The sequence below is a fragment of the Thunnus maccoyii genome, chromosome 18, assembly GCF_910596095.1.
Source record: "Thunnus maccoyii chromosome 18, fThuMac1.1, whole genome shotgun sequence".
NCBI lineage: Eukaryota > Metazoa > Chordata > Actinopteri > Scombriformes > Scombridae > Thunnus > Thunnus maccoyii.
The window spans coordinates 26,411,007-26,428,924 of record NC_056550.1 but is presented as its reverse complement, the minus strand read 5'-3'; the positions used below and the strand labels follow the sequence as shown (position 1 = coordinate 26,428,924).

At 39.8% G+C, this 17,918-nt stretch overlaps 1 protein-coding gene and 1 long non-coding RNA gene across 4 annotated transcripts in view; one reads left to right on the top strand and one right to left on the bottom strand.

Annotated features, from left to right (window-relative positions):
- Positions 1–17,918, top strand: part of LOC121883612 — a 129,730-nt gene that overhangs the window by 34,093 nt on the left and 77,719 nt on the right. Inside the window, exon 3 of one of the 3 annotated variants that reach the window (XR_006092246.1) lies at positions 4,468–4,551. The exons of the other annotated variants lie outside the window; for them this stretch is intronic. This is a non-coding gene — a long non-coding RNA (uncharacterized LOC121883612). Of the gene's footprint in view, positions 1–4,467; positions 4,552–17,918 lie in introns of those variants that run through there. 3 annotated transcript variants of the gene reach the window in all.
- Positions 1–17,918, bottom strand: part of grin2ca (glutamate receptor, ionotropic, N-methyl D-aspartate 2Ca) — a 78,525-nt gene that overhangs the window by 30,883 nt on the left and 29,724 nt on the right. Inside the window, exons 3-4 of the mRNA XM_042391963.1 lie at positions 9,406–10,007; positions 4,441–4,555 (exon numbers count right to left, since the gene is read on the bottom strand). Coding sequence (XP_042247897.1) covers positions 4,441–4,555; positions 9,406–10,007 — 717 coding nt within the window. The remainder of the gene's footprint in view (positions 1–4,440; positions 4,556–9,405; positions 10,008–17,918) is intronic.

Below are 17,918 nucleotides of genomic sequence, written 5' to 3'. Positions count from 1 at the left end.
TGTTTAATTGTGTGTGTGATTGGTTCTCCTACTTGCATCTTAGTTAGAATGTTTCAGTTTTTAGTTTTACTTTCAGTCTTAGGTTTAAGGTTATTTACTACCTCATAGAGTGCATATTTAAAGCATTATTCCAGCTTTAGTGCACAAAGTCGAAGACCACACAACAGGGATAATGAAGGTTGTGTTTGAAGTCACAAGGAAGTCGATTATTAGGCACATCCTTAGATGTGTCAACTTTATTTGTATAGCCCGATATCACAAATCATAAATTTGCCTCATTTGTTGTACAGCAATACAACATCCTCTATCCTTAGACCCTCGATTCAGATTAGGAAAAACTTTTAACGTGGAAAAAGTGGAAGAAACTTCAGGTAGAGCAACAGAAGAGGGATTCATCTCCCAGGACGGACTGACATTCAATAGACCAAGATAACAAAATAACAGAAATACAACACGGAAAAACAGGATGACAAAATTATAGATGGATTGATAACATGTGAAGAAGCTTTATTCCCTGCAACCTGAGCTCGTGTCTTTTTACTAGTTTTCTGTTCTTATTGTGTATACTATACCTCCGAAAAAGTGCAATATCATTCCCCTGTGTGGTGAGTATTTTATATGAGGAGAACAACAATAAATTCAACCTTGACCTTCATGTACTTCAGTTGTAAAACAGCCGGCCTGCCTTGCTGTCAGCATTCTTCTTCATCCTAAAGGTGTTGGATGGAGTTGAGGTCAGAGCTCTGCAAAGGCTAGTCAAGTTTTTCCACACCAGAGTGGGAAAGTAGTGCACGGGGGGTATTGTCATGTTGAAACAGGAAATGGTAAGTGTTGCTGCAAAGTTGGATGCACACTATTGTCTAAAATATTATAGATTAAACTAGGGGCCCAGACCACAAAAGGTAGACTGGAGTGTCCTTGTACTTATCATTAATTCCATTCATAATTCATACATAAACTCAAATGGGGCAGAAAACTGCATTGTATAAAAAAGTGATTTTACAATGTATAGTCTCTGCCTTTTATATTAGTGGAGATACAATAAATCTCTCTAAATATGATCTGTAGATTCCTTTTTTATAAATCAATAACCATGTATCTACTCAGTCAATGCAATAAAATAATCTATATGCTCGACAGGAAGTTGCCGCCTTTAATGTGCACAGTTTACCACGTGGGGATGGATGTGTCACAGCTACAGGGGAAGTATAGAGAGATGAGAAGAGCTGTTGCCTTCTCTTCATCCTCTTTTCTGTAGATGGATCAATTCCACTCACAATTCACTTGTGATAGCGAGGTAGTTGGTGCAAACGTGAGCTGACTAACATTTAAATGATAGTCTGTTTAGTTCACAAATTGTGCTGCTGCAAATGTCATTAACTTCCTGTGGAGCTAAAAAAAAAAAAAAAAAAAAGTGTCAGTCTGGACAAAATGTTTTTCCTCCCACATAATCTCTGGTGTTTATGCAGGAAGCGGGGCAATCCTGTCTGATCACACAAGTCGGTACAGCTTGTCACAATGAAATGAAAACACTGAAAGAGGAGTGGGTGGATAGGGGGGGTATCTCGATTGTCTCTGTGGATGTTTTAGTTATTCCAATCTCCTGCCAGCCATATTGATCAGTTCTGCTGTTTACCTATCACTCTACTCATGGGCATTTAGTCAAGTCAATCAGAATTTCAAATTCCAACAAAATACACTGAGATGAAAAACATCGTGTCCCCGCGGTTGCTCAGGCGGAGATCTTCTTTGTTCATTCGTCTCGGAAAACACTTCAAAAACCTCTTGTTTTGCTTTATGTAGCACATAAAAAGTGGCGTCAGTGATCTCTAATTGACAGGAAGAGGAAATACATTATTTTAGAGCTGATTCAAATGCTGCTCTGAGGTGTATATTCAACAATCCTGTTAATAAAAAGAAGATTATACAGTAGCTGTCACTCTAGTGGCATATATTACAGGAAATCCATTGGGAAAATACTTCAGTTAGATTTTTTTCCTCAAGTTTACAAACCCTTTTTCAGCTGGCAAGACTGTAATTTCAGGGTTTATGTGCATCACAGATATATAGCTAGAGAATAGCAGCTTTTCAGTCCCGTATATCATCCTGCAAGATAACAGCAGTGACAGGAACACTTCCTGTCCTCCTCTAGGGCTTCTTCTCTCTGTCGCCGCTCTCTGTTGTCATGCTGTTTGTCCATCTTCCCTACGTTACCTTGACTTTTAGATTCGGGAAGAAGTCGGAGAAGCAGCTGAACAATGACTCTAGGGAAGTTGTAAATTACAGCGACTGCGTTTATCGGTATTGATGTGATTTAAGTTTAATGAATAAAAGGTGAGGTGTGTAATGAAAGGTATCCATTTATATACAGTGTCGGGCTGAGGCTGGTTATACATACGTGATGCATGAACGTAATAGACCGGCTGCCCTGGAACATGTATAAGAAGAAGGCTGGCAGAGAGGCAATCAAAAGGTGGAATTGATTTTCAGCTCTCAGAGAAAAGAAGCCAGAGGCAAGTTAAGCACACCAGAGGTATCGCTTCAGACATCTGAGCCAAAATGTGGTGAAATGGGCACAATGTTGTGCGAGAAATATGTTTTCCTCCCACAAAAGGGTTTATATAAAGGTCAGTGTGGTGGAAAGCTGTGTTAGAGTCAGAGTTGAATGAGAGAACACATTTAATTACAAGTCTTATGTCCCAACTCATGCCAAGAAGTCTTCAAATGTCAGTAATGTGTTATTTGATTGAGCATGACCAAAGCCTTACATTATCTCAAACCCAAATGTTTTGCCTAAATAAGTAAGCCTTGTCGTGGGACAGTGTCGTATCCAATTCATGTTACTGTGACTGCATTCAATTTAATTTCAGTCCTCTAGAGTTTGTGCTAATTCTATAAAATTGGAGGAGACGGCGTTACACTTCTGGGAGGTTTCCAGAGCCAATTTTCCTGTTTGTCTTTGATAGCTCAGAGGACGATGATGATGATATGAAGATTGGTTAAAAACCTCCCTAATCTACTAGGAGTGTTGCAGGGGGAGAACGATGCCCTTCAACATGAACGTTCAGGACAGGAGGTCTGAGAAAAGGTTAAAGACTCCTTTTGTCTGTCATCACATAAGAAACAGCTCATCAGGAACACAAAAAGGAAGAAAACTAAAACGCAATGAGGGAGAAAAGCTTTAGTTCGCAATGAAAACTACTCGGTTAAGGTAAATGGAAAGGAACGATTGACATCATAAAGAGACAAATGTTGGCTGTTGGTATAGACGGGTTGCATTGATCTTCAGTGTCAAAGAGAGACACTTTTTGTGCCCAACCATCCACCCGACTTCCTTCCTAAGAAGTTTTTGCTGCAGTATAACAACATCACTTTACCTCAGCCTTTGCTTCTACAAGATTGTTATTTTTTTTTTACAACCAAGAGGTTGCTTCTCGGCAAAACGTAAGCCGGTTTAAGCTTTTGATCAAATGACAGATGGTGTCATTTTTCTTGTGAAGACAGCATCTCTTCTCCTTACTGACTCCAAACAAGCTGGACATATAAATCACATCACGTCCTGTTGTATAACTTCTTTTCATAGGATTTTAATCAAAAACGCCTGATGCAACACAAATTAACATTTTTACCCACGGGTCTTTGTATATTACTAATTATCATTACATAACATTGACTGCATTAAATACACCAGAAATGGAAAGTAATTTCCGTTTTAACAAATATCTTTATGATTGACCCATAGCTGCTGTATTGATTCATACACAGCATGGCCTTTTCTGCCTTCATATTTAAATAGTTGAAGCCCCTTTTACCATCACAGCTTCCCATTAGCTGAGATCCTTGATAACATATTGGACATTAATAGGAAGTAGCACCCGAATACATCAATGTAGCATAATTAGCTTTGAAACGCCTGCGGCTGTTTGCTTTGAGTGTGATGTTTAACCTTCTATTCAACTGGTGGAGGAAGTGAACTCCCTCCACTCTGGTGTCCACATCACATCCGCCCCCAGTGGTTAAATTAATGTTTCAATCTCCAGTCAAGTCAATGAGGCTGCAGAGGCAATGAGGCAGTAAAGTTACCTGACAAAAGTGTGTGTACGTGTGTGTTTTCTTTTAATATCTTTTGGAGAGATGAAGGGTAGGCGTAAATGACGGAGAGATGTGTGTGTGTGTGTGTGTGTATATAATTAGGAGATGATCCTTCATTAAGTGGTTCACTGGTGTCAGTGGAGCTCCGACTCCTCTAACTAGTCTTTACAAAGAGACCAGTGATGTATGAAATCACTCTGCTTTTAGCATGCGGTGAAAGACGCAGTGTAATTGTAGAGCAGCTCTTCTGATTTTTAATTGTATGAGTTAAAATGTGATTTTGTGCGTTCGGTAGTGATCACACAGAAATGGATGTAGTTTAAGCATTAAGTCTTATGAAAAGCTTACCTTGTCCCATTGTCTTTCTCTGTCCAGGGTGATAATAATCATGGCGGGATTCACCAGGTAACCGTTACTGTTGAAGGAGAAGTCGTTGTGTTCCCAAGTGACATTCAACATGTGCCTGCAAAAAGGAAAAATACAAGAAAACCCAAAGAGAAAGATGATCAGAGACTCAAACAACAAAAACACACCATTAACTTTTTTCAATAATCAAGCTGCTGTATGTACTGTATATTAGATAAAATGCATTTACAGAAGTCCAAATAAAAAATATGATATTATAAAAAATATAATTTCTCATTAAAATTGTAATTATGTCTTAGAATCTCACAATTATTACATAATGTCTCCTAGCTGTGACTCAGTGAGTCAGAATTACGACTTTTTATCTCTTTAGATTTATTTTCATAGTTACAACTTTGTATTTACTTTTACTGAAAAAGTTTTTAAATTTTACATACTATACAACTAGTTGTAAACACCTTATGAGAAGCACAGTCACAACTGTTATATAATTTTACTTAGTTCAAACTATTTATTGTGGTTATGGCAAATAACATATGGTTAAGGCACGGTTAGGGGGAGGCAACTAAAACTCTTGGTTACAGTTAGGGATCGATTATAGATTTTAAAAAAAGCAAGCAAGCTTTTATTGTTAGATTAAGACTGGATGTGAACCTGTGTGTGTTTCCCTCATGAAAGTTATATGTGCTATATGCTTACATGAAGGGCACACAATATCTTTAATTAACTAGGAATGTTGGCATTGGGTGTAAATCATGAGGCGCAGGCTTGTGCAATATGAACGTGGTTCCAACATGGTGATGAGACAGAACCAAAACAATAAAGTTATGGGTCATAAAACCAATAAAGAAATACAAATGGCTCCGTAGAGCTGAGGGGAACTGCAGAGTCAGGAGATAAATGTCTATGGGCTCATCGTTAAGGGTCGGCTTATGCTAGAAAATGCTGGTTAATACGACGTGTTGTCCAACCATGTTGGAAGGACAGGAATAGAGAGAGAGTTCAGACCCTGCTTACTTTCTCACCTCTGAACAACTGCTGTGTGAAGTCAGTGTGATCGTTGGCTTCAGAATATTACAGGAATAGTCCCACATCCCAAATCCCATGTCAGAAAGGTGTGGTGGGAGGGGTGTTTCAAAGTTGTTATGGAATTTTACATCTTTAGAGGTTACAAATTGGGTTACATTGGGTCAAGCTTGGCTTTGAGGTCACACTGTAATTCTTAAATCAGAGATTAAGATATCTTCTCCTTGAGACTTCAGCTGTCTGTGAGGTTTTGGGGAAGGCGGAAACCTCTCTGATAGAGGGTATATCAGCATTTCCATGGTTACCAAGGTCAGAGGAAGCTTCCCTAAACAACACCGATGGGTGGACGACACAGTCAGACGCTCAAACCAAAACTGCTGAAATTACACGCAACGTGACTTAAACTGTCACGGTTAAGTGCAGTCCCTTGTTTAGAAACTAGTGAACCAATCAGACTAATTTTTCATATTGTAGTCTGATAAAGACGAGGACTCGGACCTTCAGAGGGCAGAACGGAAAGAGACAGCATCGGAGCAGAACACTCTGGTGTTTACTGTTTTTGGTTCTCCACTTGGCCGAGTGCTTTCAATAAACATTTTCAGCATTAAGACATCAAAAGTCTCGTGTGTGCCTTTCTCCACCGCTGACCATCGCTCAAAATATCCACAACAACACCTGACAAACAGTTCTGATGGAGTATACCGGTGCCTTAATAGCGCCACCCTTCACATACACATAGAAGATATTGATTGGCGCAGCTTTAAGTCATAATTCTAAGAAACTAAAAAGGTTTTTGTTTTTATTAAATGCCTATTTATTTTTCATACATACTGCATATATACTGCACATGTAGCGTATTGCTGTTGTCAGCCTATATGCTGTTCTTGGGATCATGAAACCAGTCAAAACTGATCGGAAAACATAGTTGCTTTCATCGGTTTGTAAAAAATGGAGAGACAAGGTGACATGACAGCTGCTGCACCATGTAGAAAACAGTCATCTGCCTCCTTTGATTCCACTGTTTCATCACTTACATCCTCTGTTATATTAGACCTGTGGCGCCGCTCTCTCACCTCGCCCGTCACTCCAGCAGAGGTGATGAAAGCCTGCTGGTAGGAGGATCGCCTTCAGCCTGGTCTGTGTGAAAAGCCTATTTAATCTGGTAATCTGTGATAATCTAATTAACAGGTGAGCTGACTCATTATTAAAAGGCTGAAAAAAAAAAGAAAAAGATCTCCAATCAAGCGAGGATATTTCTGAGAACCGAGGGGGATGTAAATGTTTGATCTGGCAGGAACGAGAAAAGATGACAGACAATAAAGCTAATAGAAAGTGCTTTGTTCTATCTTGTCAACCGTCACATTATTGACGAGAGAGACGCTTCTAACTCAAATCGCACCCGCTGGGTTTAGAAAGCTGAAAAAGAGGGGTTTGCACTGAATCAAAGCCTGAGATAATGTTCACCATTTCCAATTTTTTTTATGGACAGTCTGGGTTTACAAAAGGAAAAGTTGTCTCCCCTACGGCTTCGCAGACTCTGAAAGAAGAATTAATTCTGACATCAGAGGGGAGAGAACGATGTTGAATATGCAAGAGAAGTGTCGGATGATGCTTGAGTCCCATTAGCAGCCCTTTTGTGACCATATGTAACAACACATACAACACAATCCCAGTCTCTCTTGCTTTATATGAGCCAAGAAGAGCTGATGCTGGAGCCACTTTTTTTTTTCTTCTTCTTCTTTCTTTTTCTGGCTCTTCCCCTTGCTGATTAAAACATTTTTCAAACAAAATAGGATTTGTTCCATGGTGCAGATGGCATCAGATTGCTCTTTTGGGCTTGGTTTCTAAATGAAGAGGAGAAGCCACGCCTTATCTGTCGTCACCAACCTCCTACCACTCAATTACCTTGCTATCTCCAAGAGATACAGGGGGGGAAGCACTCGCTCGGCGGCGAGGAGACGAGGTGATAGATGGCACCTGGGCAGAGGACACAGTTTGGAAGAGTGACAATCACCATAAAATGTGCTCCATGACACCAAACAGATGAGAAGTCATGAATAAACCGTTGACCTCTTTTTTTTTTTGCCAGATCCCACAGATATAAGTCAGCACAATCTGTTAGTGTTCCTGATATATCAGAAATGAAGGAGAACTGATATTACCTATGTGACCTCTGCCAGAGACAAAGCTCAGACAACATTCTTCTGCATGTCCTAAACAAGGGACGACACATTCTGTCATCTAGGTATACGACTTTTTCCAACCTTTTCCCAATTATGTTGCATTAGCAAACATAATCGCTGCCTTGATAATATCCATAGACAATGTATTTTTGAAAGAATGAAGCACTACATTTATGTATCACAGTTAAGTTGTAGGGAGGTCGAGGTTTGCATCCAAAATCCCATCTCTGGTAAGGTTTAGGCAACAGAAGCACTTGTGAAGATCGTGGTTTCAGTTAAATGTTAATAAACATGATGATATCTTGTCCTTCATGTCACTGCAGGCTTTCTCTTTATTATTCTAAGGCCAAGATCTTTCCCCTAAAATTAACAAAGTGCTGTCAGCGCTTAAACATACGCATAAAGTGTTTAATAATGCATTAGGCAAGTCAGAACGAGTAGATATTATACTGCAAGATTGTTTTGGTGAGAAAAAAAAAATACTGTATCAACATTTTTGTGATTTGCGAGATACGTTAATTAACAACATTTTCTCATTAGTTGACAGAAATGTAACTCGGCCGGCATTATGTTTCCTGCATAAATATATTTGCTGTTGCAGTTTAGTTGTGTATATAAATGTAATTTCTAGAAGACATGGTTGAGATATACGGACATGGTTATTCATGTGAAAAGTTACAGTAGTTGTATCAAAATAATAAATGTTTTATGCACACCTCTCAAACTAACTGTTGCAATCCTTTAACAAAATTCCAACCAATTAACACTAAAGCCTTAAAGCTACATTAAGAAATGTGACAAAATATTCCTTCAAAAATGATTCCAACAATAAACACCGAAGTATTAAAGACACTTTGAAAAAAACCCAAAAAAAACCAAATGTGAGTCCTGAAGATGTCTCTTTTTTTGGATTTGGCTCATCTTACACACTTCTAGTGACAGTTGGTTCCCATCTGGACATAGTGGACAGAAATAGCATATAATCTTTCGTGTCTGGTCTAAATGCAACAAATGAGATACCATAAACTCCATATGTGATGGGGTTCACATCTCATGTTCATGGACTAGCGCAGCAAATAGCAAACCTCTGCAAAAAGGTTTTCATGGGAAGAGCTTCCACTTATGAGAGCTGTGCCACTACATCTCCTTTTTACATGTGTGCATTATGCTTTGTGTTTCTGTGTGCACCAACACACGGATCAATACAGCAAAGGATCGGCTGACCCTGCCGCCAAACACTGAACTTTCTTTATAAAGGCAAGTATTTAGTAAAAGGAAAATACTTTGAAGCATTCCACAGAAACAAAACCATAAGCTCTCAAATAAAAGTTTTCTGTTTTTTTTAAAGATGTCACTTTTCCTGTTCTTTTTCACATTAAAAGCCTACCAGGAAAGGGAGGGGCTATTCCCTTTGAGCTTCTGGAAGGCCTTTAATGTGAAACATCAGTGCAGGAAATGTCAGGTTACTTAGAGTTAATATGTGAAAGAAAACTATATTTCAGTATAATGTAAGCCTCTTTCAGATGAACAGCCGGATCTCTCTGCAACTGAGGTTAATGATGGCCACTATTGAGAAATTACAGTATCTAATTTGGTATTTTTCAGATGTGACAATACTTAAAATGAAAAACTACTAATTAAACGTTAATACAAAACCATCAAATTACAATTTAAGCTAATTACAAATTCAAACCCTTACTAAGTTGTTCTCAGACCACCTTCTTGCATCTTAGCTTACCTGAACAGCGTGTCATTGGTAGATGATGGCTTGACCGGGTTGTGACAGTCACTGTGGCCCTCTGGAATGAAGCCTCTCTGTTTCCGAAAGCTTTGCACGCCCTTCACCACGATGGCCACCCCGTCCCGCACCCTCTTCCTCAGGCTCATCCTCCACCGGTCTGTGATGATGCTAATGAGCCCCACAGGGAAGCTGTCAGGAGGGGGGATGTCCGGGTTCCCCACAGCCAGGCTGGGGATAATCCAGATGTAGCCCGGCCCCACCAGTCCAGCCTCGGCCGCCATGCTGAACAGGTACTGGGCCTCTTCATGAGAGCAGTAGACCAGCAGCACCTGGGCATCTATCTGCTGCAGCAGCCTTCGTGCTCGGATGTCGTTCATGCCATCAGCGGACATGTCGAAGGTCAGCACATCCTGAAGCTCCCACATGAAGTAGCTGGTGTCTGTGAAGGACTTGATGTAATCCACGTAGGTTTCGTAGCCCGGGTAGAGGCTGGTTATGACCACAAAGCTGTCCCAGTTGTACTCCTCCATCACCTTGAACATGCCGTTGATCTGCTGCTCGATGGAGGAGCCCAGCTGCAGAAAGTTGGAGCCCTCGCCCTGGAGGTAGAGAAACAAACGGCGTCAACATGAGGAGATGGAAAATGTTTGAAAACCTTTACGGTTAGTTAACCCACTACAAGCAATTTACTCCTCAGTAATAAGCAAAATTAACACATCGTAATTCAATTTGTGTAATGTGCAGAGAGATCTCTGGAGGACCCCCTTCATATCTACGAGTGTTCTCCTGAGTAAATACACATCATTTATTCTCAGACAAATCACACACAGAGACATGAGTTGCCCAACCAGTAGGGTCTGTAGCACAGCTTTTGACAGGACCTAAGTGGTTCTGCTTTATTTTGCTCTTCCAGGAGCTGCAGACCCATTCATCACTTAAACCCACATGTCTTACTTTTGCCACGCAAACACTGGCCGTCATCCATATTTGCAAATTCAGAGGGATGGCACTATCACTGTGGCCGGCTCTGCGTTTCATCTGTCTTTTCTGCAAATGCAATGACCTTGAGAGAGGAATGAGGTTGTCTTTTTTATTAACTGTTTTATTAAAAGAAGTGGAGAGGAGGGGAAAAAATACTTTAGAGCACCTTGTGGAGTGTGATAATCTTCCCTTTTAGATTTTCATTAAAATGGTGTTGACCAGCCTTTTAAAACCACACTTTAGCTGAAGTAAAGCTTCAGGTGGCGTTTTTGAATCAGCGTTGAATCTCAGAGCTTTCACATCTGCTGTGACATCACTGATTGGGGTGTGGCCAAAGGAAAGATTAGGGAGGAAGCAGCACAGCAACAGTTTTCCCCCCTGTGATTCACTGTTGAGGGACCGTTTAAAGGGGCTGTCTGCAATATTTTACCATTGAATTACTGCTGAAAATAAGAAGACATCCACACTTAAACATTCCTTATGCATTACCTAGTCTTTGATGGGAAATGTGCTTAAGACACATAGCACAAAACCAAAGAAATAGTTGTTCTTCTCGCTCAGATAAAGTTATAGCGTTGAGAGTTCATGGTGGCGTTGGTGACAGAGCATTTATAATTTTTTAATGACTAATGCTGCTTTCTTCCACAGAGAGTATGTTTTTTCAAAAACCCTCTCTTTAATGTCAAGATTGCAAAAATTAAAGGTTTTTTTTTATGAGAAATGTGGGATAAACTTTAAAAACTACACTAAAAAAAAAGAAAGTAAGAAAAAGTTCTTACTTTCTAATAAGCCATCATCAAAAGTTTGTAGGTCATTTGCAGCTATATGTGTTAACAGGTCATTAATGAAGCATTTTTACATCAAATCAAACCATTCAATTTGCAGTTGTAAATGTTACTAAATTGATAATAATAAATGGTTTATTAAACATTAATAAAGCCATTAGTTACAACTTTTAAATAAAGTGTGCCGTATTAGAGATGGGTACCCAAATACTAGCAACTGCTAAGATAATCAAAATAAAGTGTTTATAAACTGTTACTAATGGCTTTATTAATCATTTATAAATCACTTACTAATCCTTTACAGATCATATATAAGCCATGTCTAAATATTATTAACATTTACATCTGCAGACTTGATGAATTGCCGTGAAAAATTACAATTAATGACTCTTTGAGATTTATAATAGCAGGTGACTTAACGTATCTAAGTAAAGTATATAAAGCATTAATAAAGCCATTAGCTACAACTCATAACCTTTTTATAAAAGGAGGCCTTGTGAGAAATAGATTCTGAAATACAAGCGACTAACGATCCCACCTGCATGAGAGGGAGGCCGGCTAGATCAGATCAACTGAGATCTCATTTCTTCACGGTAATTAAACCAGGGTATCGTAATTAATGTGACAGTGATGGATTGATGCTACTGTACATGTAGACCCGTTGGACTCAACGTGGGATTATTGATTCTTCAGCAGATTCCAATTACTCTGCCGCATTTGTAACTGTGCCACGTCGCTCCGCAAAAAACCCGACATCATCATGAAACCGTAAGTCGTTTGTCATAGTGTGAGATTAGTGTTGAGTGATAAATTACATCAAGTTGTGACATTTTGTTGTTTACCCAGGGTAAAATGATGAGAGTTTCTGTTTTTATTGACAAAATGAATTACTTTTTTTTGCCTCTAATCTTTCTAAAGTATAAATATATGTTTTGACATGTTGTGATCTTGTTATAAAAGCTCCATGTATCTGCTGGCTGATAGGTAGGTGGCCCCATCCTGACCCTTTTACCTCTCTGGGGGGGAAAAAAAAACCCACTCCATCCTGAGCGCCGGGCCCTCGGAGCTCAGGAATGGGGAGGGGGCTGGGGGGAGAGGGGGGGTCAGGTATCCTGAGACTGCAAACAGGCCTGTGATCTTATTCAGCGCTGTTTCCTCGTTGTCCTTGGGAGAAGTTCAGCTGTCTGGTGATGTATGAGCATCTTATGATTTCAGACGTCACAGCTAAATCCACTGACTCTGTGCCTCTGACTGCACCGTGCTCGCAACCCCTGAAAATATTTTCTTTTTCTGTTGCCTTGTTTCACTTGTCACTGCGCTTTTTTTTTCCTCACACATCCTCCATTTATACCTTTTTTTTAAAAAAAAGAATCTGAAAAGAAAAAGAGCTGTTATATCTCTCTATATAATAAGTAGATCTTTTATGTGTGATGTTTGATTTAACATTCATTTATTCATTGAAAGCGAGGTTGCCAAACCCAAATTATGTGAATAGAAATTAAGTTAAAACAACTGAATGGAAAGAAGTAATAATATCTATTCCTTAGCAACAGGAAGCAGTCTTTATTTATTGTTACTCCATTACATTAAAACCAAAGCTAGACCAAAGCTTTTTTTCTTTAAAATATCTCGTCTTATATGTTTTTGATTAATATTCACATACAATACTGCAAATGAAATTCGGTTATCAGCATCTGTACTAGGAATTGGTTTGTGCTCTGTAAGGGACCTGCTGTGGACTAAGATGGATAAGACCACACCGTAGCCCGCTTGCTGCATACATCCATATTGGGTGAAGGGATCTTATGCAGGTTAGTCACGGAGGGGCATGAGAAGATCATATAAATCTACTCATTTTCTCCATCTCCACGCTGCCCCACAGCATCTGCAACCGTGCACACAATCAGTCAGACAGGTGCTGAGGTGTCAGAGCGCGTATGTGCTTGTGTCTATGTTTACGTATGTGCTTATATCTCAGTATGCCTTGGACATGCTTACTAGCCTAAGGGTCTGTCAGACAAAATAGCCCCCTTCAAAACTACAATCTCAACAGCTCAATTAGCAGAGAGCTGACTGATGGCACGGTGCAAATTAGCCCGGGGCATTACCAGAGGCTCGGCTGCAGCTCAAAGCCTGAAGTCACGACTGCCTATCAACATGCAGAACATGCACGGTACGGTCCAAGACATATAGTTGTAGGGAATGAAATTTATTGTGACACCTTACCAGGAGAAACATACAGACTAAAAAGTTTATTACAGGTCGTACGATGTGTCATCTGACCGCATCTGGAAGCAAAACTCATTCTCCCATTCCCCATTCTCTCTCCAAGAAGTCTGCGTCTTTTGCATGTCTTTGCATTCTCAACATGATTGATCGGATAAATGGGAATAATGAGCGCACATTGGGACAGACTCTCTTTGAAGGCTCGCTGCACTTATGACATGTGACAGAAGTAGTTGTGTGTAGAATGCAAGCTTGCGAGGAAAGTTCAAATCCTAACTATATTTTCTCGCCTCCACCAAACTCTGTTTACTTAAAGAGCGACTCATAGTCTTGTTTTTCTGTGACATCACTGCCAGGTGTGGTTACAGGTGCAACACACTTGAAACTTTCAACCAGAAAAGGTATATAACCTTTAAGATAATCCAAGGGGAGATATTAAATTACTCTCAAAAACAATGCCAAAAGGTGTAACTTGTTCTGCCTTTAGACAAAGTTCACACTGAATCCACCAAAATTGAATCTGTTTTCATTTATTTTGGTCCTCTGTCCTCACGATAAGTACGGTCACACTATATTCTCTCTGCAAATAACTGAAGCCTGTTCAACTGACGAATTCAGGAATGTATTTTCCGTTAAGATGTAATCTCTAGTTGGACCTGAGTGGTTGGCCAACAGAAAAAAATGGAAGAAAAAACAAGCAAGTTTAGAATATTTGACCTAAGAGTGAGGGTGTAGTAGCTCAGCCATGCATGCAGGAGCCTGACCATGCAAAGCTCTGTAAGTGAGAATGAGAATTTTTAAACTGGATCCTTTATGCAACAGGGAGCCAGTGAGGAGATTTAAGTATAGGGGTAATATGAGATCGTTTGTTTGACCTGGTGAGTAGTCCTGAGGCTGCATACTGGATAGTCTGCACTGAGCTGTAAAGAATTTTCCGCCGTCTCGTCTCTAAAAGCGTTAAAAGGTGTAGCGACATTTCTTCTGGTTGACAAATCTCCATTATTTCCCGGCTCAGTATATATATATATGACCGTATTGCCCAATATATTAATAATGCATGTTAGATTATAACCGGGACATTTGTAAATGGGTGTAGACCATGACTCTCTATTCAGCCAGTAAGCTGTACTTCCACAGTGTTGTCCACAGAAGCTCACAGTAATAGTCTACAGTCCCAAAGAAGATTACAGCCATTGAGTGGAAAGCTTAGCTTCACAAGGCTGAGATTACATTCACATGGGTAAAATATACAGAAGAACTCATATCTGTTTACAAACACAGATGCAGAAATTCTGTTAGTCCACAACTTTTTTTTTCCTTTAACATTTTATCATGCGTGTAGCGTTTCGGTCTCGATGTTGCATGAGTGCTTTGCAGAATGAAGATTAGTTGTTAGATTCTTTGAAACTGGTGTGAGATGGAGTTTGATGAGACTGTAAAGCAGTGATTATCTCTAAACCACAGCTGTTTATATGAGAACAGTCACTGAAACCAATACTGTTTTTGTTTTTTTTTAATTTAACAGGACCAACACACAATTACTGATCTTCACCTGTTCTAAAACACTCTGTTTGATATCTAAAGGTTATTTGAATGACTCAGGTGAGGTGGGACTACTATGCATCCAAACATCTTAAGGAAACACGATACTGACATCAGTTGGCTCTATGGGAAAAAAAAAAAAATGATATGCTGAGGATATGGAACAGAAAGTGGTGCATGGTTCCTCTGGTCACATGACTGAGCTGCAGCCATCTCTCTCTCTCTCTCTCTCTCTCTCTCTCTCTCTATGAAGAGTGACTTCTGGCCGCAGCTCTTTGCTGCGACATATGTCTGCCTCCGCCACGCCGCAGGAAGTGCCCTGGCACCGCCTTCCTGTGCAGCTGACGTCACAGAGATCCTGCACGGCAACCAGGAACAGATACACAACTCCCTGGTCGTTTGCCATTTCTCTGTTACGGTAGTGTGTAGACGGTTTGGAGCAAGATTGAAAGCAATCTGTGTGTTTGACAAATAAAAATGAAGAGAAGTCAGTTTGAATATAGGAATATAGCACTGCTGGGACTGATCAAGTGGTACAGTATGCAGTATATCCATCTGTGGAGTGACTCAAATTAACATTTTGCATCAGTTTCTGATAAAATAACAGTATTGAGTAACTGCAACTGTGCAATTCTGTTGTCAAAAGCACTGACCAAAAAATAAACTGATCAAAAGATGCAACTCAAAAAGATCTTTAAAACTCTGCATATCTCCAGAAGACATACAGCTGTCACACACTAAGCACAATTAAACTGACTTTGACATGTAAAATCTGTGGATTGCCCCTTTAATATATGCTTATCATTTCTTTCAATCATCTGAAAACAATTTGATCCAAACAACGTTCTCCTTGATTTGTATAATGTTTAAGTTACACTGCACAGACATATGTACTGAGTCAATGTTACCTTGTCTTGCTCTCCCCCTTGACTGCTTTGTATAACTCCTTTGTATTTGCCCTGCCTCAGTCTAGACAGGTTACACTGTAACTGTGCCAGTGGTTTTAAAATGCAGCGGGAGGTGGAGGTAGAGACAAGTGAGTTCAGGACGCAGCGAAGGCAGACAGAGGAGAAAAAAAAAGGGGAACTGCTCTAGTTTTTGAGAAAAGCCTGCAGGCTCTTGTTCCTGCAAAGACAATCAGGTTTTCACTGGTGTCTGACTTACATTTTTGTTCATTTACAGCTCTGTGGCTCGGAGGATGTGATCTGTCAGGCCTGAAGAATGAACGCTTCAAAGGATGCTTTGAATTTTAGGTCAGGATATTGAACTAAATACATAATGAGAGAAAAAGCAGAATCCGCGCTAAGCCTCTTTAGGAAATATAAAGCTACAACAACCTCTTGAGTGTTTAATTACTTTGAAGGAAATCTTTATTTGTTCAGAGAGCATGCCGTCACAGTTTTTGTGTGAGAAGCTGCACTAAGAAGGATTTTCAGTGAAAACTAATGTACAGCTTTTACTCTAGCTGAGATGCTGGACAATATATTCACCCTGATGATTCACATGATTCTTTTTCATGCATATCACTTTTTTCATGCTGCAGGAAGTGATGAATCCAGTTAAAGTCCTGGAGAAATTACAGCATGTGATGTATTATCAAGTGCAATGACATGTTTTTTGCATGGTATCATTTTGCAAGAGAATAAGAACTTCCCTCTGGAGCGTTTAACACAACCTGTGTTCATGTTTAATTGACCATGGATGACTTGTGGTTGTCCAAATGTAGCATGATGTTGTTATGATGCCAGAAAAGCACTTAAAGTGGATAACTGGGTGTACAAAGTGTCTGACTTGGACACTGGGGACTGCTGTTTGCATCCTGTCTCCTACCAACAGACAATAGATTATTTTAAACACAACTTCGGCCGTTCCCTAACCTCAACTAGCTGTCAAAACCTGACCAAAAGCTTCTGAGCTATATAAGTTGTTTGGCTCAGATGTCCTGTACTGTGGTGTCTGGGTAAAAGAAGCAGATAAAGCTTTTAAACCTGCTCAGGTCCAGCTTTCTTTAGGCTTCACTAACATTTCAGTAAGTTGTGTCAGCCATGATTACTGATATTGATTCAGCAACTGTTTGCGTGCTGTGCAGGCCCCTTGGGAACCGATTGACCTGACTGGCAATAGTGAAGTACGCAGCTTTGATTTTTTTTTGTTCATCTCAGTTGACATATGGCTACTCGCTCGAATGAACTTGATCTTTAGATGCACACATAGCAATATTCTCAGTGGAGCGAACTTTGTTTAATACATCCAGTCTTAACATTTGGTCCTTCACTGGCTGAACAGTCGCTTGCAATGATTCCATTACTTTTCCCCTTTTTGGAAGGATAATAAAGGGAATAATGGTACATGTGTTGTGATGTTACCAATCAACAAACTCACATGTCCCGAGGACAGGAATTGGTTTATCACCTAATTTAATGCTGTCACTTTCAGGAAGATCAAAGCCTCGGCTCTCAGCGATATGTATGAAAAATGAATGAGCTCCATCACCTTGTTGACTACCTTTGACAGCGTCACATAAATCAATCGACGGGCGGCGTGCTGATTATTTAGAGAACGTTCAAAGAGGGTTGGACAAAAATCATCTCTTTCATGTCTGACATACTGTTACATTTACAGCATTTAAATATTAATTAAATACAAATTGAAGCATACATAGGTGATTACCAGTGTTGACATGTGAGAAAACCTTTTTACAGCACTGGAAAGGCAAATGATTTTTCTGCCAGTGTTTATGTCCAATAGAATAAGCTTCTATTAATCTAGCAAACCTTGAGTTTTACTCTCTGAAAGAATAACTTTAATAATACTGTGTGTTAGATTTCCGCTCATGCAGTAGAAACCTGGACTTCCGCCATCTGGATTCTGTGAAATGCTCCGCTATAATTACTGTGGATAGACTGATCCCAGAGGTAACATGCCATCACTCCAACTCTCTGGGTGTGATGTAATCTATAGTGGTCCCTTGGATGT